This window comes from Scomber scombrus, chromosome 13 (genome assembly GCF_963691925.1).
Source record: "Scomber scombrus chromosome 13, fScoSco1.1, whole genome shotgun sequence".
Classification (NCBI taxonomy): Eukaryota; Metazoa; Chordata; class Actinopteri; order Scombriformes; family Scombridae; genus Scomber; species Scomber scombrus.
In genome coordinates, this window is record NC_084982.1 from 5,469,926 (window position 1) to 5,495,131 (window position 25,206).

Below are 25,206 nucleotides of genomic sequence, written 5' to 3' on the forward strand. Positions count from 1 at the left end.
TACTAAAAATATTCAGTCTTAATAAAGTGACTTTCTATCAGTCCTAGAGTCAAAAAATTTCAACATTCTGGCTCAAAATCTCTGATATCCAATCTTCGTCATATCTCAAGGCACACTGGATAATGTAGGCACAGCGAGGGCCCTCCTCTCTATGCCAAATGAGCTAACAGAAAGTTTAAACTGAGAATTTGTGACACTGAAAAAACTACTGACGGTGGGGGAAAAAAATCTATCACTGTAAAAAGAAAGACATGTTTTCACAGCCAAAATTTTAATTTCAATGCAAAAATGTAATTGTCACTGTTCTTCCTCTGTACGGACTTCCTTGACTTGCCCTGACATGTTTGCCCTGTGTCCCTGCCCTCTGCTATCTCTAAAGTCTATCCCTAGGCCATGAAGCACATTTTCAATCATCTCTGCTATCACACATCCTTTTTCTTTTTGTGGAGGTCCTTGAATTCAGGAAACAGTTCAGTGATCTCCCAGTCATCCTTTTCTGTGTTATATTTACATATCTTAAGAGCACAAAATCCTGCTCAGTAAAGGAAATGTCTGGTGAAGCATAGCATAATAAACAGCCTCCTTTCCTTTTAGAAATGTTTCAAAACTCCTCTGCCACATGATTCGATAAACTTATTTTGAATGTCAGAGGACAGATGACATGTTTTTGTAACTATTCATTCAGCAGTGGATCATAATGAGACAATAGCACTAGTGTGCCGTAGAAATTTCCCTTGAGGATGTCATCTAGGTCTTTTAGTTTTACCCTTAAATTCCTTGATGCCAACTGAACTTGTGTTATGGAAACATCCTTGACGCATATATTTCACAGGCACAGCCACCGCTCGGCTTCTCCGACCACAATGTTGTCTTCATGCTTCCACACTACAGAGCCAACCCCAGATCCACAGCATCCACCAGTGGTCGGAGGACAGCACTGCACAACTCCAAGGCTCACTGGCCTGCACAGACTGGGACATTTTCTCTGGTGGCAGTCTGAACGAGAGAGTGGAGGTCATCACGGATTACATAAAATTCTGCATCTCTTCAACAATACAAATCAAAGCCATCAAGAAATATCCAAACTCCAAACCCTGGATCACCCCCCACATCTTTCATAGCCTGAGGGAAAAACAGAACGCCTTCCAACAGCAGGACTGGACCTCCCTCAAATCAATAACCTAGCAAATCAAGAATGACATTTTTAAAGCCAAACTCGGGTACAAGGAAAAATTGGAACAGGAATTCAGCACAATGAACACAAAACAAGCCTTTCAGAAAGGGAAAACACTCACCAGCCACAACACAAAACCCACTTTACCTACAATAACTGATCCCATCTCGTTTGCTGAAAACCTGAACATCTTCTACACCCGGTTTGACACCAGGGATTATTCAGAAGGTTGTAGGGCACGCCTGGAGACTATACCCCTCCCCGATCCAACACAACCCGACCCCTTCTCTGTGGACGACGTATGCCGGCAGTTGAGTCGGTGTAAACCAGGGAAGTCCCCAGGGCCGGACCACATCCAAGCACGAGTCCTTAAAGAGTGTGCAACGGAGCTGTCTCCCGTCATGCACTCCATCTTTCAAGACTCCTACAGGACTGCCACTGTGCCCACCCAAAAGACCCCGCCCATCAGAACTTAATCATTACCGTCCAATTGCTCTAACATCAATACTCATGAAATGAAATGCCTGGAGAAGCTGGTCCTTAACATCATACTCCCATCTGTCAAACCATACCTGGACCCTAACCAGTTTGCATATAAGGCCAAGAGAGGGACTGAAGTTGCAGTGGCATGTCTTCTCCACTCCCTCCTACAGCACCTTGAATCCCCAGGTAATTTCACCAGACTCCCCCTTATGTATTTCAGCTCAGCCTTTAACACCATCCAATGCCACCAGATGATAAGGAAACTCTTCCACCTCAATGTCCCACCCCTCCTCATCCACTGGGTACACAGCTTCCTCAGTGACAAACCACAATCCACCAGAGTGGCCAGCACCATCTCCCTACCTGCCCTCACCAATACGGGAGCCCCCCCACAAGGTTGTGTCCTGAGCCCTTTCCTGATCACCCTATACACCAATGACTGCATCAGCCCCTCACTCATCACCACCTACTTGAAATACTCAGATGACACTGCAGTACTTTCACTACTTAATGACAATAACTCGGTAATGGACTATCACAACTCCATCTCCCATCTCACACAGTGGTGCACAGACAATCACCTACAGTTAAATATCTCCAAAACAAAGAACTGGTTTTCAACTCCTCCAGCAGGTCAGCACCTAACTCCACCCACAACCCTGTCAGCATAAACGGCGAAGCAGTTGAGATGGTGGAGAGCCACAAATATCTTGAACTCACCCTGGACAATAAACTAAGCTTTGAACAACACATCACTGACATCCATAAACGCTGCCAACAGAGACTCTACACCATCCATACACTCAGAGCATTCTCAGTTGCCCCCCACCTCTTGTTGGTACTTTATAAAAGCATCATTCAGCCCATACTCCTCTACTGTTCACCCTGCTTATTCAATATGCTGTCAGCACCCAACAGAAACAAACTAATACAGATCACACATAAGGCTGCCAAGATCATCGGGCTCCCCACCCCCAACCTCTCAGACCTCAATAGCACAGCCACTGCACGCAGAACACACTCCATAGCACTTGATCCGTGTCATCCCCTTATCACATATTTCACACTCCTTCCATCTGGCCAACGATACAGGTCGCTGGCTTGGAAGAAAATAAAATTCAGCAAAAGCTTCATTCCATATACTATAACAGAACTAAACAAAAGAATGAAGAGATAATAACTGTGGGAAATGGATATATGTATGGTGGCGGGTATACGTCTGTGGTATTGATGTTTGTTCTTGTAACCTGTGAAGTTGTTTATGTAATTCTCGTGGCTGTACGGAACGTGAACATAATTATAATGGAAAGGACAATAAAATCTATCAATCTATCTATCTATCTATCTATCTATCTATCTATCTATCTATCTATCTATCTATCTATCTATCTATCTATCTATCTATCTATCTATCTATCTATGGAGTCACCAGTAAACATGGCCCAATGTCCAAACTTGGCTCTTTTGTGGTCCACGGATCTGTCCTGGTGAGTCCTGCTGGGCGCAAAAGACAGAGCTTTAGTCAGGGAGAGTAAAGTTATCTTGGTGCTGTTCAGTGACACCTGTAGCTTTGCGGGAAAAAGCATTGAGTATTCCGCACCGATTTCCCTGAGGCATTGATTAGCTGCATTGAATCTTTCCGTCTCCAAAGCACTGCGGCCAACAGGTCATGGTAGAAGGATATTTTCTTTCCCTCCAGGGCGATGTCCCCTGTGAGGGATTGTTTGTGTCTTGTTTGTTGTTCTGCCTGCTCACATCTGACAGCACCACTTCTCACACATCAAACCACATCATTAAATATGCAGATGACACAACCGTGATAGGTCTTATTATGGGCAGTGAGGAGTCCGCATACAGGATGGAGGTGGACCACTTAACATCATGGTGCAAGTCCCATAATCTCCTGCTCAATGTGGGCAAAACAAAGGAGATGGTGGTGGATTTCAGGTCTGGTGAGCACACATACAGTCCCTTGTACATCAACGGTGCAGCTGTAGAGAGGGTCAGTAGCACTACATTCCTTGGGGTTCATCTGGCAGACGACCTGTCCTCCACCATCACCACCACAGCGATTATTAAAAAGGCCCAGCAGCGACTCTACCCTCTGCATAGACTCACGAAGGCTGGTCTCCCCACTGCATATCTGACCACCTTCTATAAGGGCACAATTGAAAGCATCCTCTCCTACAGTCTCATCTCCTGGTTCGGCAATTGCAAAGGGCATGTGAAACATCAGCTGCACAGCATTGTGAAGACAGCCAGGAAGATCACTGCTGCCCCTCTTCCTACACTGCTGGACATTTACAAGGACCACTGCATCCATAGGGCAACAGCCATGATAAAGGATCCTCACCACCCATCCCACAGCTTGTTTTCCTTTTTGCCATCAGGAAAACGGCTCAGGAGCATCCGCTGCAGGACCAGCAGGATGCTGAACAGTTTCTTCCCCCAAACTGTGTCCCCTACCACCACCACTGACTTAATAATATTCCCCTGGCACATACGCGCTTTAGGAGGCACACACATTGACTGTCAGCATCCCTAATGAACTATTTTTACCTTACTATTTATTTTTTATTATTAGATGTTTTTTATGATGTTTTTAGATGGCCTTTTCTGCACTGCACGTTTTGTTTTAGGGGAACACAATTTTGTTTCTTATGTACATGTACTTATTTATCTTATCTTATTGTGTCGTGTGTGTGTGCCACCTGTAAAATGCCTATGGGCATCTGTACAGTAAAATGACTTTTGTTAACTCAGGAAAGACACATGGTAGTAGAATTGACTATGACTAATTTCTTAGGAAGTCAGCAGTGTTCAATGGTTGGTTCATGTGTGAATTTGATACTTTTTGTCTGTTTCATCACAGTGTCCAAATTATTTGAATTTAGGAATTCTTAAAATCATTCTGAGTGAAAACAACATTTTCAAGATTTCTGGTTTAATCTTATCACTAGTAATATTATGTCTAATCTTGATTAATTAAGCTTTAATTAGGGCCCGAGCACTGACCAGTGCGAGGCCCTATTGTATCTGTAAGGATTCTTCTTTTTATTTTTGTTTTTATTTTTTTCTGTCACAATGACGGCCTTTTTGACAGCCTAAACGTGCCCCAAAAGTCACCAAATTGAGCCCTTCGCCACAGATTGACATAGACAAACGAAACTCGGTACACACGTACATCATGTCAAGACGCACCAAAAAGTCTTTTGGACCCATACCATAACACCGACAGGAAGTTGGCCATTTTGAATCAAATTGGCGATTTTGCTGCCGATTTTGGCATCATATTTGAGCAAACTAGTCCTAGGGATTTCATCACACCAACTTCAAATTTGCACAGAATCATCTTGAGACATTGGAGATGAAAAGTAATCAAAAACTTTCTGATTAGGGATTCGGTTTGGGCTTGGCAGTGCCGACAATTTCCTTCGCCATTCGATCCTTCGCCAAAAAGAAGGAAATCCTTATAACTCCTACAGACATCGTCCGATCTACACCAAATTGATCACGCATGTAGAGGGTACCGCCCTGAACACGTCTATGCATCAATACTGTGTCTTATACACAGCGCCACCTACTGAACACAGGAAGTCAGCCTCATATGACAAGCATTATCCGATTTATATGAAATTTACAGGATGTGTTCTCCACATCATACACTACAACCTGACATATAATTGGTGGGTGATCTCTAGCGCCAAATAGTGGACACAGGAAGGAAATCCTTATAACTCCTACAGACGTCATCCGATCTACACCAAATTAATCACGCATGTAGAGGGTCCCGCCCTGAACACGTCTATGCATCAATACTGTGTCATATACACAGCGCCACCTACTGGACACAGGAAGTCAGCCTCATATGACAAACATTATCCGATTTATATGAAATTTACAGGATGTGTTCTCCACATCACACACTACAACATGACATATAATTGGTGGGTGATCTCTAGCGTCACATAGTGGACACAGGCAGTGTTATTTCACCAGATCATGCAACGTCAAATAAAAGCCTGCGTATGAAGACGTCTACCTGCGCGGCCTACGACTGCGCCACAGCCCGACGTGCATGGGGGTGCGAGGGCCTGTTCATCGCTGCTTGCAGCATTGATTTTATTTTGGGTTCCTGTTATTTTTCATCAGTTTGGTAATATTGCAGGATTATTATTGCTGGGAAATTAATATAGTTGATTGTGAGAGGTTTGCCATGGGTGCTATTAATAGTCGTCAAAATAAGGTTCAGGCCTAGTAATAGGCATAACTTCAGGCCAAGTTATGTATGGAAAATATGGCAGCAAAGCCATACAGTTTTTGCCTAAGTGGCTAAAAAAATATGGGGTTTCCTCAAATTGGGAGAATTCATCATGCCTCACTCCAAACTTCGAGAGATAAGATGGGAAAAAGGTTGGAAGATAATATTCAGAAAGCTAAAGTACGTGTTTAAAGGAAGGATAATGTCACACAGGTCAGATGATCTGCAACCACCCTAAAACAACTGAACAGTGTTCATAAAGTGAAAGATACCCAGCAGAAAGATATCCTCCACAGCTGGGAGCTCGAACTGCAGCAAGAGCATAAGGAGATCCTTGGGAAGGTACAAGATGAAAGAGACAAATAAATGAAGAGGTCTGAAGAGACAGTTGAGAAGCTTCAGAAGATTCAGCTGGCCTACTAGGCTGCAGCTGACAGAGGTTGGAGCTTCCTTCCTGACAACACAGACAGTGATGTCTGCTGGAGGTGTCATGAAGTGGGTCATTGGTCTGAAGACCAGACTGGCCTCAATGCCAGAGGGATTAAGAATGAAAAACATCATGCCTGTCACCTGGTAATGTGTCTGTGAACAGGCTAATTGAGGAATTGACTGTCATAAAGGTTGTGACAATTTATGTAAGCTTCAAATCCTGATAGTATTTGTCAGAAGAACTTTGTTACTTCAGTTAATATAGAGGACATCTGACCCTGTTGATGAACCTCTGACTGTTGGTATGTCCCTTCCAAACTGCTCCCAGGTTTATTGATAAAACAATGTTTTTCACTACATGAGATGGAATCCATACCACCATGCTTCGTAACTTCTGGTAACCCCTCCATGGTAGTGGACTTCCACTGTGCCCAAAGCACATAGGTTGAAGATTCTGCAATGTGGTTCAAATTCGGACTTTAAAACTTGTTCAAAACAGTGATAATGATTTGAGTGTTTTGATTTTGATTATGAATTGGAATGTTTTTATTTTGTTACATTTTAAGTTTAACTGACAAATTCGTCATATGTATCTGTGCTTAAATTTTGGAATTGTTTTATGGTTTTGTACGAACCTGTACGCAAGCTTTTCTATACAATTGGTTGGGCATTGTAGTTGGAGGGAAAAAGACACAGTTATACCTTAAAATATCAGTTGAGCCATCCGTGACAATAATCCACAATCATATTCCATGCAAGAATGGGCTCCAGGAAACCCATTAAGCGAAATTGATTTAGATGAGGACATATGAATAATTTTCTTTTAGTTATTGTTTTTTCGTAGTAATGTATTTTTTCCGTAGTTGTATTTCAATTTTACAATTTCCCTTTAACATGGTGATGACATAAATGTTATTATGTAAACATTTGTTTGACACTCACATTTTTTGTGTCAAGAGGGATTTATTGTGCGTGTGTGTTCCTTAACGTCTGTAAAATGCCTATGGGCATCTGTACAATGACTTTTGTTAACTTGAAAGACACATGGTAGTAGAATTGACTATGACTAATTTCTTAGGAAGTCAGCAGTGTTCAATGGTTGGTTTGTGTGTTTTTATTACCTTATGAATTTCCACTAGGAGTTACAGTATAAAAGCTGAAACTGTTTTTTTTCTTCGGTAGACTGTGTCCTTCTCCATGCTGGCATGTACTGAGTAAAGAGAAAGATTCATCACTCCGTCGTCTGTGCTTCTTCAGAGAAACTTCTAGTAACAAAAATTCTACTACACCCGGTTCCCCGCTTTTCACCGTACTGCTGCCATCACCTTTTGCTTGTCCGGGAATGCGTGAAACCAAATAATGACTGGGCACAGTCGTTGGTCAGAGCCGTGCTTAGGCATTAGGGAGCGGTGAGCCCTTTCTAGCATGACTCGACCTCCCTTAGCATCCATGTTGAGAAAATCAGGTAGCCAATGTTCAAAAAAGTTCAAAGCATTCCTTCCATCCATATTCTCAGGAAGGTTGAAGATGTGGATATTTTTCCGCCGTCTTCTGTTCTCAAGCTTGTCTATGTGATCTGAGAGAGACTCGATTTTTCTCTCCAAGGCTTTGGGCTCGTTAGCAGTTTCCTGCTGTAGCGTCCTAGCTTGTACTCATCCAGTCGGTCGTTAGCCCTCTTCAGCTCAGTGGTGTGAGAGAGGACTGTTTTAGCCAGAGGATCAAGTTCATCGTTAGTAGCCATCATTAGTTTGCTGGTCATCAAATCAAGCGTTAGCGAGTCCAGGTTCAAGTTGTATCTCATCATCTTCTTCTTCCTGCTCGTTGCCATGTTGGGCTAGTGCTGCAGCTGTGTTGTCGGTGGTTGGCTGTCGTGATTTTTCCTTTAGAAGACGGCATTGTTTGGTGTTGTTTTGTCCAGAACTGGTCAAGAGTCATACTACTGCACTGGCATAACAAAATAATAGCTTGGTTCAAGTGAGAATGTTAAATATATGGTAAAACCGACCGTCTACTAGGCCGTCATCACGTGACCCCATGCAAAACCATTTTTAAATTTCAATAAAGAACAAAAATGTTTTTTCCCCCCTCAAATTAATATAATTATCAAATCATATTATACTCAGGCTCAGGCCTTCCCTGCATCCATGAAATATTCTAATTGGGATGTCACAGGCGGCAAATAGGTGTGCATTGCCAAGTCATGAAACTCTTTGCACTAAGGGCCTGATTTACTAAGATCCCAAATAGTGGGTACTAAATTACCTGCACAGTGCAATAGATTGCGTGTTTCGTTTGCGTGTGTTTTGTGGGTGATCTACTAAGAATAACTGCGTAAATGAAAACAGGTGCAACAGGGTGGAGACAGCAGTATTTAAAGGAGGGTTTTGCGTGTCTTTATGCAGAGTTTGGACGAGCATAAAGCTGCAAGCGCAAAATTAAATGTGATCAGGTTCTAGTGGAAGAGGTTAACAAATATATTGAGTTATAACAAAAACAAATATTACCAGTATTTGTGACTGATTGCTGGTAGTAAAACCAAAAATATTCCACTCCAAAATGATTAACACAGATGGAAAAACTCTGTCCTGTGCGTATTCTGTCATTGTGCCTCCTTCTCCTCATCTCCACAGTGACAAAAGTCATCTGTGCCCAGTGCGCAGCCGGTTAATATCTGCCCTTCAAAGGTATTATTTATAGACGCAGTTAACGTCAGAAAAAATACCATCAGGTTTGGTAAATCACAATGCGCGTGCTAAATAACATATTTGCATTTTCTCCTCCCGGTATTTTGCACACTGGGGTTGAAACGCCCCATATTACATATTCATTATGGCAAACGTACTAAATGGACAGCGCTTATTATCTTGCACAGTTGAAAGACGCAAACCTCAGTGCGCTGCGTTAGTAGATCAGCTTGCACATTTTTTGCGGGTGATGTCAAGTTTCCACACGTTTTTACACACGCAAACCTTTAGTACATCAGGCCCTATGTCTCCTGGAAGAAATCAAAGCTTGATTTAGCAGAACGAGTCATCTGTATTCAGACATTTGGCAAACCTTCATCTGCTAGCCACGAGGACTTTTTGGTATGGTCTGGATCTCAAATCACTTTTATACTGCTTGAATACCCTCCTAAAGGGAATATGGTGACAGGTTAAAAATATCCATTTCACATGAGCAGCAAAAGAAATGAACACCACTGATACACCAAAGTGGATTTCTTTCATCATAGGAGAATCCAAAATGTCATTAGAACAAATGGTATAACCAATTGGCTACTGTAATGCTCATTTATTTCTTCTACAGTCAGTATCAGCAGAAAATAAGCTATGAAAAGTGATGGATAACATTACATCTGTTAATTCACTTCATTATATGGGCTAAGTGTGTCTATTTTTATCAATTTTTCTAGGACACTTGTATCATATTTCTTTGATATTCTCTTTAGCATCAAATTAAGGAACTGGATGAAGTCCATTATGGATGTGGAACTTATTTTGGCCAAAACCTGAATACAGTTGGCAACTGTGTTAATGTCCATTTAAGGAGATATATAACAGGTGAATGAACTTTTATGGATGGTACTTCATCTTCAGTTTTATTACAGGATTAAGTTCTGTAACTGTAGACAACAAATATTTTGGCATATTAACAAAGTCCATTCATGTAGCTGACATTGCCCTTTAAAAATATTAATGTGAAGTGATCTTAACTAATAAATTGCTTTCATTTCCAAATTAACAAGTTTAAATTCATACGACTTTTAAGATTAATACAGCGATGGATTACGGATGAATTGTTTTGAGAGTATTATTTTGGTATCACTGACACACACAGGAACACATAGGTTTTTGTGAGCACATTTAAAGTTTTGGTAAATATTGCATTAATGTTGTCAAGCATTATGAAGCATTGGAAATAATTTCCCCTGATACTTAGTATAACGTTTATATCAAAGGTTAAAATAATAGAGTTTCCAAAATCAACCCCCAAAGTTGTCTGATAATGTAACAGAAAAATACTGTTGATGTCAACTACATGATTCAACTTCCATGCCCTTTAAATCAAGCACTATATTTGTTGGAATTGTACACAAACCATATTCTGCACTATTTGATGAATTATAACATTTGGCCATCATCCCATGACTGTACTTGCAGGCAGTAGTGGACCTACATTTATAATAGCAACTTTATGAATCACTGATGATTAATCTAGGGAAGAAATATATATGCTCCTCCTTCTTTCACTAAATACTTTTATATTTATGATTACTGAGGTAGACCTTGATTTAGTTGGTTGTCTTACTGAAGTATCAGTGCATGTATATACCATGCATGTTGAAACTAAATTAAAATGGTTTTAGTAGTGAGGAAGGTATTTGCCTTCAATATAGTGTACATACAATTTATTAGTAATGTAGTCCATTCTACTGTAAATATTCCACTTTCTCACTAAACATTTGTCAGTTTTGTTTTTATTCAATATTTTTAGACCCACATTGTATATGTCACATTCACATTTGTGATCAAATTGTAATGCATTATATAGTTTTAAAATAATAGTTACAAATAAAATTGTTTACCAGCTGCATAAACTTCACTGCCACAAAAAAAGCAACAGGATAAGGCCATGACCAAATTGAGTCAGAGACTGCAGCTGACCAAGCACTCCCACCCTCTATAAAAGCAGCAGCCCTGGGCTTCTACATGAACTGGTAGGCCTTCAACACAGGTGAGTGTATTGACTATGATCTCAGTTTTAACTCCTTTTGATCAGTCAGTAAAGTTAATGTAATTACAAATGTATTTTGTCCATATTTCTTTGTCTGATTTATTTTTGTTTCAGGCGACATTCAGATGGAATTTCATGGCATATCAACATTATTTCGATATAATTTTTGAAATACTCACACAATTAGTTATATCCAGTACATACCCTGTCTCAACACATACTGTATACTAAGTGACCATTAAGAGCAGCACTATTTATCTGGCTGTGGAAGTCAGTTTTGAAAATTGATGATTGAACTGAGTACAGCTGGCACTTATTATTTAAGTGAATAAGTTTTACGACCTTCGCACTTGACTGCTCTCAAACTGACATTCTGCAAGTAAGATTTAAAATTAGAAAAACAAACTGAAGAAAATGATTGTACTCATGTTTCACCATCTTTTTTATAGCATCTTGACACTCCACCAAATACTGTACCAGTCATCTTTTTTTGGAGCCAGTTGAGGTAAAACATGTCAAATCTCCAACGTCAGATGGATACAAGATTTACATTTCTACATTATGCTGATATTTCTGTGATCTTTTCAGTCTCCACTAAAGTGCCACCATGAGCACAGACGCGGAGATGGAGTGCTATGGCCCGGCGGCCATCTACCTCCGGAAGCCAGAGAGGGAAAGGATTGAGGCTCAAGCCGCTCCTTTTGATGCCAAATCTTCCTTTTTTGTGGTTCATAAGACAGAAATGTATCTCAAGGGTACACTTGTTAAGAGAGATGGTGGCAAAGTCACAATTGAGACTGAGGGTGATAAACAGGTAGGTGTATTTCCAATGAAGACACTTTTCTATGTTGGGGTTTTGTCATTTTTTTCATATTAACATTTGTTTAAAATTATGAGTGAAAAATAATTAGTGGCTTTGAGTTAATACTAACACCGTTGTTAACAAGGACATCCATCTGATGAACTCTAAATTTGAAAAAGAAAATTTTAGGAAAACCACTTTTACTGTTTCTCTTTTTCCAGGAACTTACTGTAAAAGAAGATGAAATCTTTCCCAGGAACCCTCCAAAGTATGATAAAATTGAGGACATGGTCATGATGACCCACCTCAACGAGCCTACTGTGTTGTATAACCTCAAAGAGCGTTTTGCATCCTGGATGATCTACGTAAGTTTCCACTTAACTAATGCAATGAGTATTTATATCTAAGAATCTAAATGTTAATACTGTGTTAATTTTCTATTTGTGCTATTACAGACCTATTCTGGGCTGTTTTGTGTTGTTGTGAATCCCTACAAGTGGCTTCCTGTGTATGATGCTATAGTTGTCGGAGGATACAGAGGCAAGAAGAGGATTGAGGCACCACCTCACATCTTCTCCATCTCTGATAATGCCTATCAGTTCATGCACACAGGTAAAATTAAAGTTAGCAGTGTTAAATCATGTAGAATTGAGTTTATTCATAAGCTTATTGAGGAAATTACAAAACAGAAATTCATGTGAAATGTCTATGTTTGTATTTCAGATCGTGAAAACCAGTCTATCCTGATCACGTAAGTATAACAGAAATTGTAATGCTAAATCATATAATGATAATAAAGCAGAATCTTGACATGCGTCTCTTATACCCCAGTGGAGAATCCGGTGCAGGAAAAACTGTCAACACCAAACGTGTCATCCAGTACTTTGCAACAATTGCAGCTATTGGATCCAAGAAGGCTGAGCCAACTCCTGGAAAGATGCAGGTAAATTGGTTGTTTAACATAAAATTGTTTGTCAGAGGAAAGTTAATGCGAATGTTTAGCCCATGTAACTCATATCCTCTCTTACAGGGCTCCCTTGAAGACCAAATTGTTGCAGCCAACCCTCTGCTGGAGTCCTATGGTAATGCCAAGACTGTGAGGAATGACAACTCCTCTCGTTTTGTAAGTAATCCAGGGAACATCTCAAGACATATTGTTGCTAAATTACAAAAGCTGATGTTATCAATGATCTGGCTCCCTAGGGTAAATTCATCAGAATCCACTTTGGCTCTTCTGGGAAGCTGGCTTCAGCTGATATTGAAACTTGTAAGTTTCAACCATTATGTGAATCAAGATTAATCTGGAGTGTCATATATTTTTTATAAAGTAACAGTTGTAAACTGTAATGGAGTGATCACACAGTCTCTGGTTAAATTTGTTTTTCTTAGATCTGCTGGAGAAGTCCCGTGTAACCTTCCAGTTGTCTGCTGAAAGGAGCTACCACATCTTCTATCAGCTGATGACTGGCCACCAACCTCAGCTCCTGGGTATGTTACTTTGTAAATTTGACACTGAAACTTAAATAATGCCAGAGACAAGACCAAGCAATGATGTATATTTTTAACTGTGCTCCTATAGAGGCTCTTCTGATCACCACCAACCCCTATGACTACCCAATGGTCAGTCAGGGTGAAATCACTGTGAAGAGCATTGATGATGTGGAGGAGTTCATTGCAACAGATGTAAGAAAACATTATAGTTAAGTATATCTTGCATGCTTAATGCAACCGGGAAGTTTTTTCAAATACCAATAACTCTTCTTCGTGTACAATGTAGACTGCTATTGACATTTTGGGCTTCACTGGTGAGGAGAAGCAGGGCATCTACAAGCTGACTGGTGCTGTGATGCATCATGGTAACATGAAATTCAAGCAGAAGCAGCGTGAGGAGCAGGCTGAACCTGATGGCAATGAGGGTAACTCGGATAATGATATCGTATAGAAAATCTACCATTGATTAATATGTAACATATATTTGTAAACATATCCCAGTTCACAGATGGCTAACAGTTTGTTTTTCCATCAGTGGCTGATAAAATCGCCTACCTCCTGGGCCTGAACTCAGCGGATATGTTGAAAGCGCTATGCTACCCAAGAGTCAAGGTCGGAAATGAGATGGTAACCAAAGGTCAGACTGTGCCACAGGTAAGATAAAGAAAGTTCAATAAATGAACAAATAAAATGGCAATATTTCCATTTTAACAAGAAAATATGATTGTGATCATTCTAAAATCTTTATTTCTAGGTCAACAATTCTGTCAGTGCTCTGTGCAAGTCTATCTATGAGAAAATGTTCTTGTGGATGGTCATCCGTATCAATGAGATGCTGGACACAAAGCAGCCAAGACAGTACTTCATTGGAGTGTTGGATATCGCAGGATTTGAGATCTTTGATGTGAGTGATCTGAAGAATATTTGAGTTGCATCATGTCAACAATGTTTTTCTATGACTCATTATGTCACCATAATTACAGTTCAACAGCCTGGAGCAACTCTGCATCAACTTCACCAATGAGAAACTGCAACAGTTCTTCAACCACCACATGTTTGTCCTGGAGCAAGAGGAGTACAAGAAAGAAGGCATTGTCTGGGAGTTCATAGACTTTGGTATGGACTTGGCTGCCTGCATTGAGCTTATTGAGAAGGTCAGTAGTCAATCAAGTCAAAGTAATTTTTTTTGTCATATTTGCTTCCACTTTTAAACCTTTGATGTGATTTTTTTTTCTCAGCCAATGGGCATCTTCTCCATCCTTGAAGAGGAGTGCATGTTCCCTAAGGCCTCTGACACTTCTTTCAAGAACAAGTTGCATGATCAGCATCTTGGCAAGACCAAGGCCTTTGAGAAGCCAAAGCCTAAAAAGGGCGTGCCTGAGGCTCACTTCTCCCTGGTTCACTATGCTGGTACAGTTGACTACAATATCCAAGGCTGGTTGGACAAGAACAAGGACCCCCTGAATGACTCAGTTATCCAGCTCTACCAGAAGGCCTCCAACAAACTTCTGTGCTTCCTGTATGCAAAACATGGTGCAGAAGGTGAGAAATAAGATTGAGTAGAGTGATCAGGAACTCTGAGTAACAGTACAGCTGATATGTTCTATCAAAAACACGTTACATTTTTTAACCACAATTTTAACTATTAAACAATTTTCTATTACTGCCTGTACATGAAAGTGATCATCAATGATGATATTTAAATGAGCTATTAGCAGCCTAATCAGTCGCATTTTATGATGTTATACGACATTCACTATGTTTGTAGTGAGGAGTAAGAAACCATGTGTCTGTTACACTTGGTTCAGGCCTTGAATACAGCTGCTGACTATTCTGTATTAATATATACATGCATGTATAATCACGCACATGCACGTATTATCACGCACAATTAATTGACACAGAGAAAACTTTAAAAACATCCTAGAAAAGTTACTTATTCAGTGCCATTAATTGAATTTAATGTTTGTGAAAACAGAGCCTTCTGGTGGCAAAAAGGCTGGAAAGAAGAAGGGTGGTTCCTTCCAGACTGTGTCTGCTCTTTTCAGGGTATGTATTGTTTCATACTTTAATTATTAAAAACATAATTTTGAAATACTGTTGACCATTTTTCTTATGTTGCTGATCCACAGGAGAACTTGGGCAAGCTGATGACCAACTTGAGGAGCACTCACCCTCATTTTGTCCGTTGCCTCATTCCTAATGAATCAAAGACCCCTGGTAAGAAGCACCTGGCCTAATCTTGCACACTGAATGTGACACATTGATGAAAAAAAACATTTTGAATATGATTTTGGAACTTTCAGGTCTTATGGAAAACTTCTTGGTCATCCATCAGCTGAGGTGTAACGGTGTGCTGGAAGGCATCAGAATCTGCAGAAAGGGCTTCCCCAGCAGAATCCTCTATGGTGACTTCAAGCAAAGGTGATATAATCTATTATAAGCAAATCAAGTTGATTTCAGTTGAGTTAAAAACAGCCCGCCAAGATGTGGGGTCATTGTAAGTAACAATACAATATTTTCTTGTAGATACAAAGTATTGAATGCCAGCGTCATCCCTGAGGGACAGTTCATTGACAACAAGAAAGCTGCTGAGAAGCTGCTAGGCTCTATTGATGTGGATCACACTCAATACATGTTTGGACACACAAAGGTTAATCTTTATGAACAATGTCAAGATATGGTATGTACATACATCCTTTTGTATCAGTGAATGCTGATTACTGAGTCCCTTCAAACAACCACACAGGTGTTCTTCAAAGCTGGTCTGCTGGGTGCGTTGGAGGAGATGAGAGATGAAAAACTGGCTCATCTGGTGGGCATGACTCAAGCTCTCGCCAGAGGATATGTCATGAGGAAAGAGTTTGTAAAGATGATGGAGAGGAGGTAGGATTATCATACAGTACACTGAACTGTTCTATTCATAACAGCTGTTTTTTTGTTTGTAATGAAATAACATTACAGAAAAGTTACACTTTATTCGTATTAATTTTCCAGGGAAGCTATCTTCTCCGTTCAGTACAATATCCGCTCATTCATGAATGTGAAAAACTGGCCATGGATGAATCTGTACTTCAAGATCAAGCCTCTTCTGAAGAGTGCTGAGACTGAGAAGGAGCTGTCTGCGATGAAGGAGAACTATGGGAAGATGCAGACAGACCTGGCTACTGCTCTAGCCAAGAAGAAGGAGCTGGAGGAGAAGATGGTTTCCCTGCTGCAGGAAAAGAATGACCTGCAATTGCAAGTGGCTGCGGTAAGTAGGATACGAAAGCAGGAGTGACTCTGTCATATCTACACTCAATTAATTGAATATTGTAGTTAACATTTTCACATTTTTATTAACCCTTAAACTATTTATGTACATGTAGAGAATACATTGTCCATTAATTTACTGTATGTTAAAATATACTGTAGGAAGTTGAGAACCTCTCAGATGCTGACGAAAGGTGTGAAGGCCTGATTAAGAGCAAGATCCAACTTGAGGCCAAACTCAAAGAGACAACTGAGAGACTGGAAGATGAAGAGGAAATCAACGCTGAGCTGACTGGCAAGAAGAGGAAGCTGGAGGATGAATGCTCTGAGCTGAAGAAAGATATTGATGACTTGGAGCTCACCTTGGCTAAAGTGGAGAAGGAGAAACATGCCACAGAAAACAAGGTTGGAATCATTTTAATCCTGTATTTATTTATTTTTAAAGGCAATGTATTTGATGTTAGCTTTCAAACATATGGGTATGAAGTGATGGATATAATGCACCTTTCCCGACATTTTCAGGTGAAAAACCTGACAGAGGAGATGGCATCTCAAGATGAGTCTCTTGCCAAGTTGACCAAGGAGAAGAAAGCCCTCCAAGAGGCTCACCAACAAACACTGGATGATCTCCAGGCAGAGGAAGACAAAGTCAACACTCTGACCAAGGCCAAGACTAAGCTGGAACAACAAGTGGACGATGTGAGGAAACATTGTTTTTGATAACATATCTGTATTGTTAATTTGTGTGTGAGAATCGACATTCCATGATAAAAATTCAAAAGATTATTTAATGTGAACATTATAATATTATCTCAAAAGCTTGAGGGATCACTGGAGCAAGAGAAGAAGCTCCGTATGGACCTTGAGAGAGCCAAGAGGAAGCTTGAGGGAGATCTGAAACTGGCCCAGGAATCCATAATGGATCTGGAGAATGACAAACAGCAAGCTGACGAGAAAATCAAGAAGTATGTTTTCTGTTTTTATGTTTAATCCTTACATTGATTAATTGCCATAATGCAATACAACAGCAATACCTTTTTTCCTATTCCAGGAAGGAGTTTGAGACTAGCCAGTTGCTCAGCAAGATTGAGGATGAACAGTCTCTTGGTGCTCAGCTTCAGAAGAAGATCAAGGAGCTCCAGGTTAGTATTTGACATGAATGTTATACTCATATGAATGTTGTACTCTGTGACTGAAAAACCACTGCTCACAGTGTGTTCAGTTAACAAGCCTTCTTTATATTGGGATCATCCAACCTAGGCACGTGTTGAGGAGCTGGAAGAAGAAATTGAGGCTGAACGGGCTGCTCGGGCAAAGGTGGAGAAGCAGAGGGCTGACCTCTCCAGGGAACTTGAGGAGATCAGTGAGAGGCTTGAGGAAGCTGGTGGAGCAACAGCCGCTCAGATTGAGATGAACAAGAAGCGTGAGGCTGAGTTCCAGAAGCTGCGCCGTGACCTTGAAGAGTCAACCCTCCAGCATGAAGCTACCGCAGCATCTCTCCGCAAGAAGCAGGCCGACAGTGTTGCAGAGCTGGGAGAGCAGATTGATAACCTCCAGCGTGTCAAGCAGAAGCTGGAGAAGGAGAAGAGCGAGTACAAGATGGAGATTGATGATCTCTCCAGCAACATGGAGGCTGTAGCTAAATCCAAAGTAAGTTTATAACTGAAATATTGGCTGTCATTATGGTTATAAATATGGATTATATAGGATAATTATGAAGTAGTCTCCAACTTAGACAAATGCAAAACACTTGCTTTGTTCATGTTAATATTTCTAAATGTTTTGTTTTCATAGGGTAACTTGGAAAAAATGTGCAGAACTGTTGAGGACCAGCTGAGTGAGCTTAAGGCCAAAAATGATGAGAATGTGCGCCAGCTGAATGACATTAATGCACAGAGGGCAAGACTGCAGACAGAGAATGGTGAGTCACCTGTGGTAAAAGCTAGTAATAAAAACCACATATGATCATTTTGATAAATGACTCATTAACATTTTGTCATTCAGGTGAGTTTTCTCGCCAGCTTGAGGAGAAAGATGCTCTTGTTTCCCAGCTGACCAGGGGCAAACAGGCTTACACTCAGCAGATTGAGGAGTTGAAGAGACACGTTGAAGAGGAAGTGAAGGTACAAAGCATTTTTATCTCCTATTATTCGATTGTAATAGCCTACTGGTGGAACTGGGTACTCCATTTAATTTTAAGTAATCATCAGTCATTATCATTGCAAACAATGAAAAATCATGAACAGAAAATAATGATAGAGAATTGTAGGATATTTTATTATTTCTATATATGGGTCAGTCACAAATAAGGGTTGGCAAGATGAGAAATTCAAAAATGTCTTTAAAAATAGTTTTAAAAGCATGCATCAGGTTTATCAGTATGTAGATCTTGTGTTTTGTTTTAGTTTTTTGTCATTTGACAACATTTGCAACATTTTAATCCAAAGTAAGAAAAATGTCCCATGGTGTAACCACAAAGAAGAGAGCAAAGAATGATACATGTTAAATATTTTAATCACCTAAGTGCATTTATAAAAAAATAATTTCTTCATTTTGAAACATCAAATGAAAAGAGAAAAAAAGGAGTATTCCTTCATTTACATTGCATTGCTTTATGTCAATATTTTTATGAAAAAATACTGCTTTCACCAACTGGACACTGGGTTGCATCAATGGATGTAACCAGTATTTTTTAATAAAAATCTGATACACTGCCTGACCATGCTCCTTCTACAGTCAAACACCATTGTTTGTTGAAGAAATGGACACTGAAAATCAAATATGACAGTCAACAAGGTTCAGTGAACTTGGTTTTTCATGATATTTCAGTTTAGAAAAAGGAACATCTGACAACAAGAAATGATTAGGGTATAATATTTTAAATTCACTCAAGAAACCATCATTGTAATTTCATTTAATAAATGAACTAATTTCTTTCTAATTCTGTGCTAAAAAACCCAAAACCAAAACATTTTTCAACAACACTCATTTTAATACTCATAAGTCAACTCATAAGTTGTCTTCTATTGTGAATACAGTTGATAAATATTTAATCTGACAATAAGAATGTTGGTTAACGTATCTTTAAAATGTGTTTGGGCAGAGAGAGAGAGACAGAGAGAGAGAGAGAGTCCTCTCGTCATGATTTCGGAGGTTCTGGCTTAGAGATGATGTTATTATATTGTAAAGAGGCCAGGTGGTGACATTCTTCCCACCCAGCTGTTTCATGCAGCAGCATTAGCATTCATGCATGCTCTGACGAGCCACTTTTTTCTTGTAGATGGAATGTAATGGGGAAAACCCATTTTCTTTCTTTAGTTTGAATGTTTTAGTAATTAAATAGCAGAAATGTAAATAATATTTCACAGATGTTATGTTTGAGTAATATTCCTCATTTAAATTATTTATTGGATTTTTAGGTATTTTAAAGACTGTACAAGTTCAAAAGTCGTTTTTTTTTATGATCGATCGACTCAAATGATGTAAGCAGTTATACAATTTTGACATTTCCTCTTAAAATCGAATTTGACACCTATGTAAGCGCATGTCTCGATATTTGAAATGTAATTCTTAAAGTAAATATTAATTTTAGTGAATTCTTGTTCTCATGTTTTCTAGGGTTACACCATGGGACATGTAAACTGACTAAACCTGACCAAGACCAGAAAAAGTCAGATTATGAGTAATTATTAAGAGCTTCTAACCTTGTTAAGCAGTTGTGATCTTCCGGGGTCCTTCTTTGTAAAACCACTTCCTGTTGTATGGCCTTTTTTCACAATTTTAACAAAATGGCTTCTTAAATGGTGGTTACACTTTGAGACACTTCGTGTGGTTCACTTGACTTGACATGATTCCCCAAATATATTAAATATTTAAAATAATTGTATTCCATTAACCTTTACTTAGAATGAAAGTAAAGGTGATAATATATGATTATGCCAAACTAGTTGATGTGCAGTTGTTGTTTTATTTGAGCATTTTTTAAGCAAGTGTAAGTTTTTTGGTTCAAGTTTTGATGGTTACACCACTGGGACATGTTTGCCATAATCCTCTCATATACAGTATTCTCTCAAAATGGATTATAAGCAGGAACTTTAACCACATTAAAATAGACTTAACTACAGGGACACAAAAAAAGAGAGTCAAGTCATTGACCCATATTATAGAAATTATATTCAACCACAATAGAGAGTAAATTAATTTATTTGTTTACCTAAAATTTGCCTCATAATATTAATACACTCTTTTTTGCCAACTTTATTTCTTTTTGGCCAAGTAAAACCTACTGAGGAAATGCTCTGTTAAGATATTGCAGAGACAGACATAGGATAGATAAAGGGGTTGAATGATAGTTGTAGGTAGAGAAAAAAATATTGTCAGAAAGTCCATTCTTTTAGTGAAATACACAATGACATAATTAAAATGATCATGACCATAAACATTATAAAGAGCATTCACCAAAATACTTTTATCCTTGGTATTGTAAACAGTTGTTTTATCTTAAAGAACCCATGTCTATGATACTTCAATAATACATATATATTTCTGTGATACATCTGGTCAGTAAAATATGTCTTCAATTTTTCAAAAGGCCAAGAATGCCCTGGCCCATGGTGTTCAATCAGCCCGCCATGACTGTGATCTGCTCAGAGAGCAGTTTGAGGAGGAGCAAGAGGCTAAAGCTGAGCTGCAACGAGGAATGTCCAAGGCAAACAGTGAAGTGGCTCAGTGGAGAACCAAATATGAGACTGATGCTATCCAGCGCACTGAGGAGCTGGAGGAGTCCAAGTAAGTCATTTTAAATTCAATTGCTTGCTTTTCCAGAAAACATTCCACATATTTTACCATCAATATGCAATTAAGTGTAAACAAATTCTTCACTACAGGAAAAAGCTTGCCCAGCGTCTGCAGGATGCTGAGGAGTCCATTGAGGCTGTGAACTCAAAGTGCGCCTCTCTGGAGAAGACCAAGCAGAGGTTACAGGGTGAGGTTGAGGACCTCATGATTGATGTAGAGAGAGCTAATTCTCTGGCTGCCAACCTTGACAAGAAGCAGAGGAACTTTGATAAGGTAACATGAAATCAAAACCACACTGGTTTGAATGAAACACAAAATGATCTTGGTAATTAATCATTGTTATTAATCTATATAATTCTAGGTCCTTGCAGAATGGAAACAGAAATATGAGGAGGGCCAGGCAGAGCTGGAAGGAGCCCAGAAGGAGGCTCGCTCTCTCAGCACTGAACTGTTCAAGATGAAGAACTCTTATGAAGAGGCTCTGGATCATCTGGAAACCATGAAGAGAGAGAACAAGAACCTGCAGCGTAAGTCAATCCCACAATATTTAAAGTAATATTAATTCATCATTGTAGTGATTATACAGCTTCTTCCTTGACTTCTGTAGCTGTAGGTCATGAAGGTTTGCTGTGGAAAAATGTGGTTTCTACATATAATGTAGATACCTAATTGCACTGGATTTTGGCTTTTAATATGCTACAGAGGAGATCTCAGACCTGACTGAACAGATTGGTGAGACTGGAAAGAGCATCCATGAGCTGGAGAAATCCAAGAAGACCGTGGAGACTGAGAAAACTGAAATTCAGTCAGCACTGGAAGAAGCAGAAGTAAAAAATATAATTTACAATACAAAAAGACCACTTGTGTGATAGAATACAAAAGAGTTAATTAAATTACATGTATTCATTTGAATTTTGTCTTGATTTTTTTGAGAAAATAACCTTTAAGTGTATGTTCAACTTTTTCTTTAAGGGTACACTGGAGCATGAGGAAGCCAAGATTCTCCGTGTTCAGCTTGAACTTAACCAGATCAAAGGTGAAGTAGACAGAAAGCTGGCAGAAAAGGATGAGGAGATGGAGCAGATCAAGAGGAACAGCCAGAGGGTGACTGACTCAATGCAGAGCACTCTCGATTCTGAGGTCAGGAGCAGGAATGATGCCCTGAGAGTCAAGAAGAAGATGGAGGGAGATCTGAATGAGATGGAGATTCAGCTTAGTCACGCTAATAGGCAGGCTGCTGAGTCCCAGAAACAACTGAGGAATGTCCAGGGACAGCTCAAGGTGAGCTTTGTCTGATCAATGAATAAACAAATCTTACAGAGCAAAGAAAGTTAAGTCTTTATCCTTGCACGTGTTATCAGGATGCCCAACTGCACCTTGATGATGCTGTCAGAGGACAGGAAGACATGAAGGAGCAGGTTGCCATGGTGGAGCGCAGAAATGGCCTGATGATTGCTGAGATTGAGGAGCTCAGAGCCGCTCTTGAGCAGACAGAGAGGGGACGCAAAGTGGCTGAGACGGAGTTGGTTGATGCTAGTGAGCGTGTTGGACTGCTTCACTCTCAGGTTTATATTCAATAATTAACAAGAAAATGCCTTTATACAGAATGCATATAGTATACATAACATAACATTAAAAGGGAATTTTTTAATTTTCAGAACACCAGCCTGTTGAACACCAAGAAGAAGCTGGAGTCTGACCTTGTACAGGTTCAGGGTGAAGTGGACGATGCTGTTCAGGAATCAAGAAATGCTGAGGACAAAGCCAAAAAGGCTATCACTGATGTGAGTTTGTATATGAGTCTTATTTTTTATAAAATTCAACTTCACCTCACAAAACACTTGTTTATGCATGATGCCCATCATTTCAGGCTGCCATGATGGCTGAGGAGCTAAAGAAGGAGCAAGACACCAGTTCTCACCTGGAGAGGATGAAGAAGAACCTGGAAGTCACAGTCAAGGACCTGACGCACCGTCTGGATGAGGCTGAGAACCTGGCCATGAAGGGTGGCAAGAAGCAGCTCCAGAAACTGGAGTCAAGGGTACGCTCTTAATACATCTGCTTCATGGTGTTAATCACACGTTCACACTTTCAATATGTGGATTTAATTCACTTTTCTCACTACAAAATTCCTTTACAAGGTTTGATATACTATGCATCATCACATTACAGGTTCGTGAACTGGAAACTGAGGTTGAAGCTGAGCAGAGGCGTGGAGTTGATGCTGTTAAGGGAGTCCGCAAATATGAGAGGAGAGTGAAGGAGCTGACCTACCAGGTAAGTTCGGATTTAACTAAAAACTATCATGATTTCTTGGTTTTGAAATTTTCTCTCTATATAGTGCAGTAACATTGCTTCTTTTGTATAGACTGAGGAGGACAAGAAGAATGTGCATAGACTTCAGGATCTGGTGGATAAGCTGCAGCTCAAAGTGAAGGCTTACAAGAGACAGGCTGAGGAGGCTGTGAGTCAAATTTGTTGTAATTTTTTATACAGGAATGTCGCACAAATCAAAAATTACAGAAAGAAAACATACTAAAATGCAAACAAACATACAACATACTTCAACTCCAAACCATTTGCAGGAGGAGCAGGCCAATACTCACTTGTCCAGGTACAGGAAGGTCCAGCATGAGATGGAGGAAGCTCAGGAGCGTGCCGACATCGCTGAATCCCAGGTCAACAAGCTGAGAGCCAAAGGCCGTGATCATGGAAAGGTAACCATGTGATAATATTTTACAAAGATTATTATGTGGGCACCTTAGTTTAATAGGGTATTTAAATGTTTTAAAAGCCACACATTTTCATTCCATTTTAATTTACTTTTTATTTTAAGAATAGATACTGAATCTTCTTTTTTGTTTTCTTTCTAGACTGAACATGCTGAATAAGAGACATCCTTTTGGAGCCTTTGGACAAAGTTCATAAAATATGAACTAGCTGTTTAATTGTCTTCTTACACTGTGTTTATTCAATAAACATTTTTCCTCAAAATGTAACAATATTTACTCTGTATTATTTACTCTCTAGGTTCTCTTTAACCCTTGTGCCTCCCTAAGGACATTTTTGGCTTTTCATTTTGTATTTTCTTGATCATTTGGGCTGTGTTTATGCATATGGCATCAAATTCTCCAAGGATATTCCATTTAATTTATTCATGTTTTATTTCAAACAATCACTTATAATAGTTCTATGCTACACTATATAGACATAACTGTTCCTTTAAGACAGCATTAAAACTACATTTTTGACCTCCCTGCCAAAATATGATGCTTCATTCATTCCTGTGTTCTGTGCTCTCATTTTCGAGCCAGGGGTTCAAAATTGTAGTTTGCTGTATTTTCTCTATGGGAGAAAACAATGAATACAGTGTTACACAGTCCTGCTCGTCCTGTATTATGAAACACAGCAGACCAGTGAAAAATGTGGTTGACCTGCAAGACAATATAAATCATACACACATTTACGTACACACTCAAACACACACACATTTATTTTTCAATACACACATACACACCACACTCTGACAACCATAACCACAGCTAAATTATGTTATCTGAGGGGTACAACTCATATTTTGGAAGGGGGATCAAAAAATGTAGTTTTAATGGGGACATTTTTCTCCCTAAGGAACCCAAAGTAAGTTTTTCTTTTCTTTTTTTTGTTTCTTTATTTTGTTTAAACTGACACTGCACAAAAATGAATAATGCATCAAAATCAAATAAGGCTGTCATTGCTGCTACACCACATCTGGAATGTGCTACCCCACAGTGGGGGGTTCCT

General features: G+C 39.5%; 1 protein-coding gene across 2 annotated transcripts; it reads left to right on the top strand.

Annotated features, from left to right (window-relative positions):
* The first annotated feature begins 11,673 nt into the window (after positions 1 to 11,673).
* On the top strand, positions 11,674 to 24,425 carry LOC133992946 (myosin heavy chain, fast skeletal muscle-like). Of its 2 annotated transcripts, XM_062431748.1 has the most exons (39): positions 11,674 to 11,895; positions 12,105 to 12,248; positions 12,339 to 12,495; positions 12,607 to 12,634; positions 12,715 to 12,826; positions 12,914 to 13,006; positions 13,087 to 13,150; positions 13,273 to 13,371; positions 13,463 to 13,566; positions 13,661 to 13,799; positions 13,910 to 14,028; positions 14,129 to 14,278; positions 14,358 to 14,528; positions 14,613 to 14,916; positions 15,353 to 15,423; positions 15,507 to 15,594; positions 15,681 to 15,798; positions 15,904 to 16,027; positions 16,124 to 16,260; positions 16,372 to 16,627; positions 16,789 to 17,031; positions 17,149 to 17,325; positions 17,446 to 17,591; positions 17,678 to 17,768; positions 17,887 to 18,276; positions 18,421 to 18,547; positions 18,631 to 18,749; positions 21,218 to 21,414; positions 21,513 to 21,696; positions 21,785 to 21,950; positions 22,126 to 22,250; positions 22,396 to 22,704; positions 22,785 to 22,988; positions 23,082 to 23,207; positions 23,294 to 23,464; positions 23,596 to 23,700; positions 23,792 to 23,887; positions 24,009 to 24,140; positions 24,297 to 24,425. In XM_062431748.1, exons 1-39 carry the CDS (start codon positions 11,689 to 11,691, stop codon positions 24,312 to 24,314), a joined length of 5,811 nt encoding a protein of 1,936 aa, XP_062287732.1. In that variant the 5' UTR covers positions 11,674 to 11,688; the 3' UTR covers positions 24,315 to 24,425. The 2 variants fall into 2 exon arrangements, with proteins under 2 accessions (XP_062287732.1, XP_062287731.1); XM_062431747.1 differs by having other exon boundaries at positions 12,715 to 13,006.
* Positions 24,426 to 25,206: the final 781 nt, after the last annotated feature.

Coding starts and splice junctions, on each gene's coding strand:
- LOC133992946 (XM_062431747.1), top strand. CDS start 11,689: ATGAGCACAGACGCGGAGATGGAGTGCTATGGCCCGGCGGCCATCTAC. Junction 13,372..13,462: donor CCACCAACCTCAGCTCCTGG/GTATGTTACTTT, acceptor GTGCTCCTATAG/AGGCTCTTCTGATCACCACC. Junction 14,279..14,357: donor CAGGATTTGAGATCTTTGAT/GTGAGTGATCTG, acceptor CCATAATTACAG/TTCAACAGCCTGGAGCAACT.